Source organism: Notothenia coriiceps, unplaced genomic scaffold (genome assembly GCF_000735185.1).
Source record: "Notothenia coriiceps isolate Sejong01 unplaced genomic scaffold, NC01 NC01_scaffold00035483, whole genome shotgun sequence".
NCBI classification, from domain to species: domain Eukaryota; kingdom Metazoa; phylum Chordata; class Actinopteri; order Perciformes; family Nototheniidae; genus Notothenia; species Notothenia coriiceps.
This window is the reverse complement of record NW_011368184.1, coordinates 208,220-221,062: the sequence shown is the minus strand read 5'-3', so window position 1 is coordinate 221,062 and position 12,843 is coordinate 208,220. Positions and strand designations below refer to the sequence as shown.

The following is a 12,843-nucleotide window of genomic DNA, read 5'->3' as shown; positions in this document are numbered from 1 at the left end:
AAGTATAAACTTACTCCATCCTTTTTTTGTGGTTCATGTGTATGTTATGTCCATACACTGTGTCCCAGCTGTGCATTTGTCTATTTTTAAAGAACATGTCATATCAAAAGAATTGTAATGCCTCTGCTTATATATATTGAATTGTTAAGGAAGAAAGATGCTTTTACATCTTTCTGTGGTAGTTTAGTCTGCTGCTCGTTAGATGATACTAACTCCTCAAGTGTTGTCCTTCAGATCAAACAAAGATCTAAACTGTTTCACTTGGTTTTTAATGGTACGTTTTTGTTCTCCACAGTATGAGAAGGTGCGTATCTACCGCATGGACGGCTCGTACCGCTCTGTGGAGCTGAAGCACGGCAACAACACCACGGTGCAGCAGATCATGGAAGGCATGCGTCTCTCACAGGACACACAGCAGTACTTCACCATCTGGATCTGCTCCGAGAACCTCCGTGAGTTCAATCTTAAGACACGAATGTGATGAAATTGCTTGTAAATTGATCCTCTCGCTATAAAACCAGCTAAGATCTCTCAGTGATTGTGCTCTTATGTTAAATGGCTGTTTGTTTTTCATGTATTGTGTCTTGATATGTGTCTATGTTGATGTTACACATGGAGCTGCTGTGATGCAAGTCACATTTCAGACTTGATCTGACCATTAAGGTATTACAGCATCGTAAGACCTGCTCAGTCAACTTCATAGGATTTTATCAATAAAAAAGTTGGAAAAATGTGATCAAATGTATTTGGTTTTGATTTAGGGACAATAGTATTACAATAATAAATATTATGTCATCATTGCAACAAAAACAATTTCAGTAACATTGGTGTACATTGTGTGTCAGACCTGCAGCTGAAGCCTTACCACAAGCCCCTGCAGCACCTGAGGATCTGGACGGAGATCGTGACGGAACTGACGGTGCTGGATCCTCAGAGGGAAACGCCTCAGCTCTTCCTCCGCAGAGACGTCAGGCTGCCTCTGGATGTCGAGAAAAAGATAGAGGACCCTCTGGCCATCCTCATTCTGTTCGACGAGGCCCGCCACAGCCTCTTGAAGGGCTTCTTTACTGCGCCCGACAGCAAGCTCATCACACTGGCCAGCCTCCTCCTGCAGATCATCTACGGCAGCTATGAGAGCAAGAAGCACAAGCAAGGATTCCTCAAGTAAAATATAATTTCTAATGCTTTACAACATTTTGCACTGACCTCTTAAATGAACCTTGTTGTCTGTGATATGCCACACAACCATCTTCAGTTGTTGTGTACAGTAAAAAGATGCATTTCTCCCCAACAGCGAGGAAAACCTGAAATCAATTGTGCCGATATCCAAAGTGAAAAGCAAGGCGTACCACTGGACCAACAGGATTCTTCATGAGTACAAAGTACGCTGGGAGTTTTCATTGTACGTTTTCCTCTCCATCTTTAAATGAAATCCACCTGCTTCACTGACAGGCTGTTCTCTCCCTCTCCCACAGGCGCTGAGCACCAGTGAGGGGGTGAGTAAAGAGATGCACCACCTGCAGCGGCTCTTCCTGCAGAACTGCTGGGACATCCCCACCTACGGAGCGGCCTTCTTCACGGGCCAGGTCTACACCAAGGCCAGCGCCAGCAACCACAAAGTGATCCGCGTCTACGTCGGGATCAACACCAAGGGGCTGCACCTCATGAATATGGAGACAAAGGTGTTGCCATGTTTTATTCTATGTTTTAAACACCAGATGTTAGCTACAGTTTAGCTGATTGGACAGTTTTATGTTTTTGTAAGTGGTGAAAACAAGATTAACTTGTCTCCACTTAATCCTCAGACACACCAATGGAACAATCAGTAATAACTAATGCCAGGCAGCAAAGAATTGTTTAAACAAACATAAATTAGTATTTAAAAAAAGTATTCAAAATACATCAAGACTATCTCCATTTGGTGCTGCCAGATAACATTGAGTCCTGTTTTGAATATTGCACTTTATTTAAAACATTTTATCAGTATTATTTTAGCTAATAATTGTACCTATTTATTTAAACATAATACAGCTTAAATTGTAAGTTTAGATATGTGGAATAAGATATACTTTTTTAAGGGTAATTGAAAAACAAAAGGGGAAAACATAATGTAAAAAGGGTTTTATTTAATACGTTTGCAATCATTTTTTGATAGCTTTTTGGTGTTTTGATTGAACATTTGCTGTAATCATGGCTGTAATCTTTCTCTTTTTGCATGCTCAGTATGATAGTTTGTTAAACCTGAACACACTGCTTCAGTAGCAAAATAATTTCCTAAGTTGGGATCAATAAAGTATCTATCTATCTACCTCTGCCCTCCCAGGTCCTTCTCATCAGTTTGGAGTACAGCACATTCATGTGGCAGCTCGGACACGCTGACCAGTACTTCCAGATACACAGCGGGGACAATAAGATGAACTTCATTGTGCACACAAAACAGGTAACTGCTAAAGGACGTCAAGCTAAAACTAAGTAAATGGTTCAAGGTTGTTTTTAAAATATAGTATTCAAATAATGTCTGAATAACCCGTTCTCCAGTTCTCAATTATGTTTATCATTTTCTTGCAGGCTGGCCTTATTGTGAAGCTTTTGATGAAGCTGAGTGGACAGATGACATCAAATGATAAAAGCGTTTTGGACAAATATGCCTATGGCTGAAAAAGTGTTTAGGAAACCACAGCTGCCAAATATCAAAGTGCAAGTTTCTCTTACTGACTTACATTTGACTGCAATATGTTGGCCTTTTCACAATGCCTCGTTATGTATATTATGCTTACTGATATTTTTCACAACCTCACATTGTGTATTTTTGACCATTCATATATTTGGAGTGCATGTAAATATGTTTATTTAATGTTTTCTTTTAATAAACCGATGTATGAATGACGATGTGTTCGGTTTTGTGCTGAAAACTCTGAACCACAAAGTGTGCTTTATTCAAATAATAGATGGTATAGAATAGGCTGATGTAAATTGTAAAATTATATGTTCATGAAAATAGTTTTAAAGTGATGGAAGTTGGTGGTGTTGTGTGGAGTGTGGAGACTATAAAGAAACCACTTGAAGTCCTCAACATGACTAATAGCTTGATGCAACAATGAAACAAACTGATTAATGTGCATGAAGAAAAAAAACTAAATATTACAGGTTAATAACGTCTAAAAAAAGACCCAAACTTAACTTTATAATTTTAAGCCAATTTTAAGTCATCCTTATTGATGAGCCTCTAACACACTACCAGTTGGCAGCAAACTGCTGGCTTATTTTCCACAATAAATAATAAATGTCTAAGTGCATATTATATTTCCGCACCTCTCTTGGTTGCCGACACTAACCTTTTTCATTATGTAACGTGTTTTGAGGGAAACGTCAACGTTTAAATTCTAATTTAACTAGTTTGATTTGTATGCTATCCTGGCTCCAAAATGGTGGAATGAGCTCCCCATTGAAATCAGGACAGCAGATAGCTTGCACATCTTCCGGAGCAGACTGAAAACTCATCTCTTTCGACTCCACTTCGAGCGATATAATTACTAACAAAGAACTGCTAACAGAGCACTTATATACTAATAAAGGACTGGCTTATCTATAGCCAGTTGAGTAGCACTTGAAATGTTTGGCTCTATGAAATCTGATGTATTTATATGATTCTGTTTTCTTCAAGGTTGTATCTTCCTGGTCGAATGTATTTACTGTCGCTTTGGATAAAAGCTTCAGCTAAATGCAATGTAATGTAATGTCTGGGCATCCTATCAATCGATGGCGCAGAGCTTGTTCGTCCCGCTGGAGTGACATCATATAGCCAGACATCGGTTCAGGTGCCGGCAGCCAATCAAAGCGCGGCTGCTTGACGGACACGCGGTCAGCAGCCAACAGAAAGCCGCTGTTGGTCAGGCGGGGGCGGGGCGGCTATTGACAGGTAGAGAGAAGCCGAAACAATATAGACGATTAACATCAGATGAACTGGACGTTTATCCGGCTTGGGAACTTTGCATAGGTAGACGTTTATTCCCTCTAGTTTTAGTGGACCAGAGGAAGGAGTAAACATGTCTGTTCAATTTTATGAAATGGGCAGTAGGCTGTTCGGGGACACTGTTGGGAAAGTGAGCGACAACCTGACCTCCGTGGTGCTGGCTGCTTCTGTAATCACTCTCGCTCTGGGATATATTACTAAAATGCTGCTCAAAGAGTCTCCAGACAGTGATCTGGTAAGTAGGAAGAAGGAAAAGTCAGTGCCTTAAATTGTTGTTGAAATTCCCTGTACGCATGTATTAATCATCCACTGTTATCATGTTTCCTTTTGCAGAAATACCCACCTTACATTCCCTCCAGCATCCCCTTCCTGGGTCATGCTATTGCATTTGGAAAAAGTCCCATTGAATTTCTTGAAAATGCATATGAAAAAGTAAGTATTGGAGTAGAATAGAAATTATTAGTACATCACTCTGTTTACATATTAGATTCATTGCTGTCTAGAAATTCACTGTCACTGTTCCAACTTTATAAGTCTTAATATTGGCAGTTTTTCCGTGATATTCAACTAAATATTTGTAGGTTTGGGACTGTTGGGGCAGACAAAACCAAGCAATTTCAATATGTCCAAAAGGCTAACACACTGTAAACCAGATCATGATCTTACTGGATAAATGTTTAAATATGTTAGATGCAGCTCCATGCACATAATATGTTTTAGTCTTGACTTTATCTTATGTCCCCCTCCCATACACTGTGATTTGCCCACGTACACACTTGACCTTTCCACCTTGTTCAACTGCCTACAAAATGTCTAATTCTGATATCAGTTGTATTGTTTATGGCAAGCAAATAAAATAAGTGATTAAAACAATTTAAAAAAGTCCTAAAGACCTAAAAAAAAAAAAGCAAAGATTATCCATAGTTAAATAAAACAACACTAGAGGAATTAGATTGACTTGCGGCCCCTCATTTTTAGTTGGTCCCGACTCCCCAGCACTGTTTTAACCCCTGTGTCTCTGCTGTCCCCCCTCAGTACGGCCCTGTGTTCAGCTTCACCATGGTGGGGAGTACCTTCACTTACCTGCTGGGCAGTGAAGCTGCCACACTGATGTTCAACAGCAAGAATGAGGACCTGAATGCTGAGGACGTTTATTCCAGACTGACCACTCCAGTGTTTGGCAAAGGAGTAGCCTACGACGTGCCCAACCATGTGAGTGGAACCACATTCATTTACACATTAGAAAAGAACATTATGAATTCTGGTGAATTGATAAGATCCAGGAAAGTAGATTTGCAGATACAATTCCCATTCTCTTTAATATTTTGCAGATCTTTCTGGAACAAAAGAAGATGTTGAAGACCGGACTGAACATTGCTCATTTTAAGGAACATGTGAAAATCATCGAAGCAGAGACCATCGAGTATTTTCAGAGATGGGGAGACAGCGGGGAGAAAAGTAAGATCCTTCACAAATACATGTATATTAGGAAAGTAACAAGTGACAGACTTATTTTGGAGTCCAAAACAGCAGAACCTAATGCAAGCAGGAAAATGGTTTCGTAGTAATATGAAATCATACATTTTAACCGATTGTCAGTGGGATTTCTTTGGGTTGTTGCTGTTTGTGGTTCCTAATGAATACACGTTTGGCCTGTTTCAGACCTGTTCGAGGCCTTGTCTGAGCTGATCATTCTGACGGCCAGCAGCTGCCTGCATGGGAAGGAGATCCGCAGCATGATGAATGAGCACGTGGCTCAGCTCTATGCAGACCTGGACGGAGGATTCAGCCACGCTGCCTGGCTGCTGCCCGGCTGGCTGCCCCTGCCCAGCTTCAGGTACGACTGCTGTTCATGAATAAAGATTAGCATATAACAATCCAAAATAATCCAAAACACTGGATTAGTCCATTCAAAGAAAGAAGAGAACAACACATACATAAGACACCTGATTGAACTTGACCTCAGAAGTATAAACTTTCTAGTATATGTACAAATAATAACACAAATATAACCTCTTTTTCTTTTAGGAAGAGGGACCATGCTCACAGAGAGATCAAGAACATTTTTTCCAAGGTGACTCAGAAGCGCAGGCAATCCGGAGAGAAAGTGGACGACATCCTGCAGACCCTCATCGATGCCACCTACAAGTAAGAGAGCTTCTAGAAAGAATTACAGCATGGTTTCAATTCAGAGCTCATACGACTGGATCACCTTTTTGCCTTGGCGGATCTAAGTGTATGTCTAAAAATACTTTTTAAGATAGATATTTAATTTGTATCCCGTTCACCATGACTCTTTTCTCAGGCAGAATGGTAGAACTTTTTCTAATTTTAGAGATGCCTGTGATCCTTAATGACTGCATCTAAATCAGAGGGTTCTCATTAAAAAACATAAACGCTTATATGTTTAACATCGTGAAATCCACTACACTTACTTCTATATTCTATTTCAGTTTAAATACAAGAGGTAACTTAGCTGAGGATCCCTCAGAGATGTTACTTCTGGTAAACTACATTATGTTTTGAAAATGCAGCTGGGCTTATAAAGAAAGTGATATCGGAGAGTTAGGAGTTGCTAACATTACCATCGGAGCAAATCACCAAAAGGTATTGGGAAAGCTCTTTGCTAAAACTTTTCAAATATGATTTTCTAACCCTTGAATCTGTTCCCCTGTCAGAGACGGACGCCCCTTGAACGATAGCGAGATTGCGGGGATGCTGATTGGTCTGCTCCTGGCGGGGCAGCACACCTCCTCCACCACCAGCGCCTGGATGGGCTTCTTCATGGCCAGAGACAAAGCTCTGCAGGAGAAATGCTACGCCGAGCAGAAGGCCGTGTGCGGAGAAGACCTGCCTGCTCTCGACCTTGATCAGGTACAAAAAGGCTGATTGTGCAGTAGTCATTTTATTTACATTAAAAACGTTTTGCATCTTGTTTCTAGTTTAGCGCTTTCTGCCCCATTGTGTCCACTGAGTGACATAGCACGAGGTGGTGCTGCTTTTCCTGGGTGTAATTAATAACACACTTATACATGTGTGATGTTGTATAAACCACAACACAGTTTTCAGGCTACTGCTCTTAAATGTAATATACTGTAGTTAAAAAGAACTAATAATAATTAACTGCATCAAGATCAATATCACATTTTGTTAAAGAAAATAAATCGAAAGTCACAAAATGTCTGTTTTTGACACAGATTGAGTAACTAGAAGTGGTTTTTCTCGTATTCTTGAGTTCGTTAATTAGTCAATCTTAATATTTTTCCTGTTGTTGTCCTCAGCTGAAAGACCTCAGCCTGTTGGAGCGCTGTTTGAAGGAGACCCTGCGTCTGCGCCCGCCAATCATGACCATGATGAGGATGGCCCGCTCTCTTCAGGTAAGAACTACACCGTTTGTTGGTTTTGTTATTTCTTTATATTACATAACATGATGGTATCTCTGTAATTCAATATGCATGTTTTTTTCCTTTCTCTTAGACTGCAGCAGGATACACCATCCCTGTGGGACACCAGGTGTGCGTCTCCCCGACCGTCAACCAGCGTCTGCAGGACACCTGGGACAAGAGGATGGAGTTCAGCCCCGACCGCTACCTCAACGACAACCCCGCAGCGGGGGAGAAGTTCGCCTACGTGCCCTTCGGAGCTGGTATGAGAAAATCTATCATGTTCATGAAAGAAGTTTGTCTCATTTGTCAATTATGTACCTGTAATTCAGTTTTCTGTCTGAGCTGTGGATTTAAATAAAATCATGTACAACACCTGCTTATAACCTCACAAGAAAATCTAAACTTCTCTGTCTGCTCTTCAGGCCGCCATCGCTGCATCGGGGAGAACTTTGCTTACGTCCAGATCAAAACCATCTGGTCTACTTTACTGCGCATGTACGACTTTGACCTGGTGGATGGATATTTCCCCACAATCAACTACACCACGATGATTCACACCCCTCACAACCCCGTCATCAAATACAAGAGGAGAGCACAGTGAGCGGCACGAGGAAACATCCTGAGTGTTGAAGTGGAGCTGCAACTTCCTGGGACTTGAATTTAAGATTTAATAGATGATCGCACTTCGCTCTGCCTAAAAACGTCCAATTGTTTAGTTGAGTGCTTTTTCCTGCACTTTTTTACCCATCAATGTCAACAGTAATGCATGAGCTTTTGAGACGTGTGCTTGCAGAGATAATTGCACTGATTGTACGACTGTGACTTGAACACAGATGCTAATATTCACAGTGTGAATTCTTAGAAATGTTCAGTGCCTTGATGAAGGGGCAACATCTGTTGATTTTGAAATGACCAGCAAGTTGAATTTAGTGTTTAACTGTAAAACCAAGCAGAAGTTCCATATTACAGATTTGAATGAATTATTTTTTTAGTAGTTATCCAGTAAACTTCCTGCTTTGAGACCTTATTTAGCTTCAGCTGAACAGAGAGTTACAAAGTCTCACTGCACAGGCTGTGTTGTTGTTCATTGGCTTTAAATAAACCGGGAAATGTCTTCTGATTATAGAGAATATTGTGTTTAGCAATACATAGTATGGTTTATTTTGTCCTTTGTTTGTTCTTTGCTTCAGGAAAAAACGTTTTAATTCCTTATTTCAATAAAAAGAACATCTAAATGTCAAATTAATTGTGAATATATGTTTGTAAAAGAAGAAGAAAAGACCCAAATACTCAACTCTTTTCAAATAATGTATTCCTCTTTAATTCAGTTTTTGACAAAATACCCAGAAAATTCAAAGCTCCTACGCTTTACAAAAATACGTTCTCTACAAATGTCCTCTGTAGTCCTCCTGGCCGAAACAAAACACAGTGTAGTGTAGGAGATCCAGTAGCAGCCTCCTCAACGATAAACCCAAACATTCTTTACATAACGCTCCACCCATACAACACAAACATATAAATTAATCAAGAGGTCTTAAATTAGCATTAGACAAATATACACGATTTAAGCTCATCCACAACAAAGACGCAGATTTATTACAAACATAGCTGTTTTTCAAGTGCTGGCGACAAAAAGCCTGAATACATAACATGTCGTACACTAATATAAAAATGTGTTTTGGTCCACATGGAAAGATACAGTCCACACCAGAATGATAGAAAAACAGCAGAGCGCTCAGCACAACAAAAGGCAACTGAGTTTCTTCAAGCCAAAGTAACTTGACAGCGTCTATCTTCTCGAGCCAAAGTGCAATTGAGCATATGAAGAAGCACCTGAGGAGAGAACGAAAGGTAGTTAACAACCACTAGTTGATGTGCAGATATTTATTTTCTAACAGTATGATTGTAATTCAGTGTGTGTTACCTGATGTCACGCTCCCCAGCCTCCTCTGCAGCGCCTCCAGTCTGGAGATGTAGTCAGTGAGCGCCCGGTCGGGGTCGTAGCTCTGCAGGTGGGAACAGGTGAGCGCTCCGTGGTCTCCCGCCATGTGAATCCTGCACAAACACAGACACAACATATCAGAAACACAACTGACACAATATGAAACAGATCTACATTTCGCTTTGAGTTAGCCTTCAATTTACATTTTTCAATTATTTTGGTGTTTTTCATTTTTTCACTTCAAAAGATCAGCTTGTCGCATTTAGTGCCATCTAGTGGGGAAGGTGCAGATTGCAACAAACTGGATACGCAATTGCTCACCTCTGCCTTTTGAAGACTTGAGTAACTTGAGCTGTCAGGGGTAAAACCGTGGTAACGTTGAAGTGTTTACAGTATAAGGACCTTTACCTGGCTCAGAGGCCAGGAGGAAATAAAGGCAGCGACAGATTCTAGCACAGTCTCACCACGTTTTAGAGAACTATAGTGGTCTTCAGGTAACATCAAAACATTTGTTTAAGAAATATCGGCTTGTATCTTGTTATCATCATTATAAAATCTAGTTAGACTCCTGAAAATAAATAGTTTTGGGTTCATTTATAATAACTGGAATTGTTATTTGCCTGTGCTGTGTGGAGGAGACAGCTGATCTGGGTGATTCACGTCCACTTCGCCCCCTGCCGCTGGAGACTCCTCCACTTCCTCCTCCACTTCCTCGCTCTCTGTACATCTCCACGCTGCCGGGGTGAAGATACGGCGAGTCTCTTGCTTCTGTACCTGAGAGAGAGAGGAATACAAATGCAGTTAGCCTCACTATTAAATGATACTGTCTAAGATGTAGGACCTGAAATCCTGTGGTTACCTAATATCTGTCTTGTTCCGTTCTTGTTGACACTGGAGGACGTGGTGGAGATCATCCCCGTCGCCCGGTGCCATCGCTTCACCAGGAAACGCATTCTGAGCAGAAAATATGAAGTTTTAATCTCTGAGATGGCGCCAACATCTACTGTTAACATGAGAACATTTGTAATTTAGAGGTCAAAGAATCCTTCCAACACAGAGTTCAGGTTTCCTACCTGGAGAGAGCGATGGAGACTCTGACGGCGGACCTGAAGCGCATCAGCCCGCGGCGCTGCTGGCTGCTGTGGTCCAGGCTGGGCAGCGCCGGCCGGCCCCCCATCCTGGAGAGCAGCGAAAGCGTGGCCTCCTCACACTCCTGGAAGCCGCCCAGGAGTAACAGCAGATACTTCTTCTGGTAGATCAGCGCCTTGCGGAAGCTTTCTGACCTCAAGTACTTCCCGTACATCCTCTGGAGGCAAAGGAAAAGAGACAAATGATATGATTACACATGGAGACTCCAAGCTTCTACATTTCAGTGAGTTATAAGCTGTTTTAAACTGACCTTTAGTGCAGCGTTGTCACTCTCAGGTCCAGTGATCTCCCGCAGGGCGTCGCTCCTCATCTCCCCCCGGAGTCGGGCCACCTGGGCCTGAGCCAGAATTAAAGCTTTCTCCAGGCGGAGCTTCTCTCTCGTCCAAACTTCCCGTTCCTGAGAGAGGGTCAAACCTGCCGAGTCCGACTTGGACCCTCCTCTCCTGCTGCTGGACTGCAGGACCAAAAAGAAACAAGGATATTTAGTAACAGCCGTCTGTATTGAATGTCAGATGAAAGGCTCAAAAAACAAGTTTATAATTGAGTTATCACCATGAGGTACCTTTTTTTAATGTAACAGTCAGTGGTAATGTTAATGATATCATAGCAGGTCATCCCAGTAGCACTTCCTGTCATGTACTCACGCTCTCGTCAGGTCCAAGGCCAGCCTGCCGGTAGCGTCGCAGCTCTTCCTCCAGACGCAGCGTGTGGTTCCTCAGATCGTTCTTCTCCTCGGTCAGACGGCTGACGAAACCTGTCAGCTCAGCGTTCTGCCTCAGCAGCCGCTCCGTCAGGGAGTTGGAGGAGCTGGAGGAGCCTCCTGCCAGCAGGGACACACTCTGAAACACACAGGAAGTCACAACCAATGTTAGGAGGTTGATAGACTACAGACGTTCAAAGAATAAATAAACAAACAGTCGATTTTCTATCATAAGCAAAGTGGAACATTTACTTCTTACACTGAACAAAAATATAAATGCAACACTTTTGTTTTTGCTCCCATTTTTCATGAGATGAACTCAAAGATGTAAAACATTTTCTATATACACAAAATAACCATTTCTCTCAAATATTGTTCACAAATCTGAATAAAATCTGTGATAGTGAGCACTTCTCCTTTGCCGAGATAATCCATCCCACCTCACAGGTGTGGCATATCAAGATGCTGATTAGACAGCATGATTATTGCACAGGTGTGCCTTAGGCTGGCCACAATAAAAGGCCACTCTGAAACGTGCAGTTTTGCTTTATTGGGGGGGTCTGGGGGGGTCCGAAAACCAGTCAGTATCTGGTGTGACCACCATTTGCCTCACGCAGTGCAACACATCTCCTTCGCATAGAGTTGATCAGGTTGTTGATTGTGGCCTGTGGAATGTTGGTCCACTCCTCTTCAATGGCTGTGCGAAGTTGCTGGATATTGGCAGGAACTGGAACACGCTGTCATATACGCCGATCCAGAGCATCCCAAACATGCTCAATGGGTGACATGTTAGGGTTAGGGTTTAAACCTAGGGTTTTCGGACCCCCAACGCCCCCCCCAATAAGCGACTGCACGTTTCAGGGGCAGTCTTTGTTTTGTGGGGGTAAGTTAACCTTTTACTAAAACCCCTCGTTAACCTCCTCCCTATTTTATCCTCATACATCTAGACTGTAATGTGTGAGCCCACACGCTCATCTTAGTTGTGCTGCCTCAGGAATTGTTCACAGTGGATCTGAGTGTTGCATCCAAACAGTGGGTTCAGTTCAGAGGGGATTCCCATTTTTAATCCAGAGACATCTTGTCAATAACTCAGTTATTGTGTTTGTGTTGTGTTGTGTGTGTTTGTTTGGTAACAGGTCTTGTTGCTTTGTGCAGAGGAATCAAAGTTTGCGCTTCTTTTTGACTGTTTAGTTTGATTGTGGGGGCAGCCTTGACAGGTTGAAAGAATGATGATGGAATAAACAACATAAGGAATGATTAACTCTCTCATAGGATTCATAAACTTCCACATTCAATGAAACGGGAATACGTTGTCGCTGTTGCTTGAATGTGCATTAGCATGAATGGGAATCTTTCAACCCAACAGTCGTACACTCAAGGCTACATTTAATTGCAAACCTGAATTTGATTTATTGCTCACTCACATGTCAAAATTGGTTTTGCCCTCTCCAGTGGTGACGGTCTTGGTCGTGTGGCATGCATGAAAAGCAAGAGACACACACCATGAGTTCAGTAATCATCAAGACTACAGTAGTCTTACGTTTCGATTGTGAAGTGCAGTGGAGCACATGAATTGATGAGAAGATGAAATCGCCAATGTCCCTCACTGAATTCCATGGGGCGGGAGGCTACGAAATGGCCGTGGTGTAATGTCAATCTGCAGTGTTTTGTCTTTTAATTTCCAATATAACTG

At 41.9% G+C, this 12,843-nt stretch overlaps 3 protein-coding genes across 8 annotated transcripts in view; 2 read left to right on the top strand and 1 right to left on the bottom strand.

Moving 5' to 3' along the window:
• Positions 1-256: 256 nt before the first annotated feature.
• On the top strand, positions 257-2,886 carry LOC104962955 (KRIT1 ankyrin repeat containing). The gene is made up of 6 exons (XM_010791476.1): positions 257-452; positions 846-1,164; positions 1,295-1,382; positions 1,476-1,682; positions 2,324-2,440; positions 2,569-2,886. The coding sequence occupies exons 1-6, from the start codon at positions 272-274 to the stop codon at positions 2,656-2,658; spliced, it is 1,002 nt and encodes a 333-aa protein (XP_010789778.1). The 5' UTR covers positions 257-271; the 3' UTR covers positions 2,659-2,886.
• Positions 2,887-3,690: 804 nt separating this feature from the next.
• Positions 3,691-8,597, top strand: cyp51 (cytochrome P450, family 51). Its single transcript, XM_010791475.1, has 10 exons — positions 3,691-4,208; positions 4,307-4,405; positions 5,009-5,185; positions 5,305-5,431; positions 5,636-5,810; positions 6,002-6,121; positions 6,652-6,847; positions 7,255-7,350; positions 7,451-7,619; positions 7,782-8,597. Exons 1-10 carry the CDS (start codon positions 4,047-4,049, stop codon positions 7,958-7,960), a joined length of 1,500 nt encoding a protein of 499 aa, XP_010789777.1. The 5' UTR covers positions 3,691-4,046; the 3' UTR covers positions 7,961-8,597.
• A 57-nt stretch (positions 8,598-8,654) lies between these two features.
• The window catches only part of akap9 (A kinase (PRKA) anchor protein 9), an 85,746-nt gene continuing 81,557 nt past the window's right edge, over positions 8,655-12,843 (bottom strand). For all 6 annotated transcript variants that reach the window (XM_010791469.1, XM_010791470.1, XM_010791474.1 and 3 more), the window contains 7 exons: positions 11,095-11,289; positions 10,701-10,904; positions 10,375-10,607; positions 10,161-10,255; positions 9,922-10,075; positions 9,284-9,414; positions 8,655-9,192 (listed from right to left, as the gene is read on the bottom strand). In XM_010791469.1, the coding sequence (XP_010789771.1) occupies positions 9,149-9,192; positions 9,284-9,414; positions 9,922-10,075; positions 10,161-10,255; positions 10,375-10,607; positions 10,701-10,904; positions 11,095-11,289 (1,056 nt within the window). In that variant the 3' untranslated portion in view covers positions 8,655-9,148. The remainder of the gene's footprint in view (positions 9,193-9,283; positions 9,415-9,921; positions 10,076-10,160; positions 10,256-10,374; positions 10,608-10,700; positions 10,905-11,094; positions 11,290-12,843) is intronic.

Bases quoted from the DNA above. Each gene is read 5' to 3' on its own strand.
- LOC104962955 (XM_010791476.1), top strand. From the start codon at position 272: ATGGTACGTTTTTGTTCTCCACAGTATGAGAAGGTGCGTATCTACCGC. The intron at 453-845 runs GTGAGTTCAATC...ATTGTGTGTCAG, and splicing joins GATCTGCTCCGAGAACCTCC to ACCTGCAGCTGAAGCCTTAC. The intron at 1,383-1,475 runs GTACGCTGGGAG...CCTCTCCCACAG, and splicing joins GGATTCTTCATGAGTACAAA to GCGCTGAGCACCAGTGAGGG.
- cyp51 (XM_010791475.1), top strand. From the start codon at position 4,047: ATGTCTGTTCAATTTTATGAAATGGGCAGTAGGCTGTTCGGGGACACT. The intron at 4,209-4,306 runs GTAAGTAGGAAG...TTCCTTTTGCAG, and splicing joins AGTCTCCAGACAGTGATCTG to AAATACCCACCTTACATTCC. The intron at 6,122-6,651 runs GTAAGAGAGCTT...TTCCCCTGTCAG, and splicing joins CTCATCGATGCCACCTACAA to AGACGGACGCCCCTTGAACG.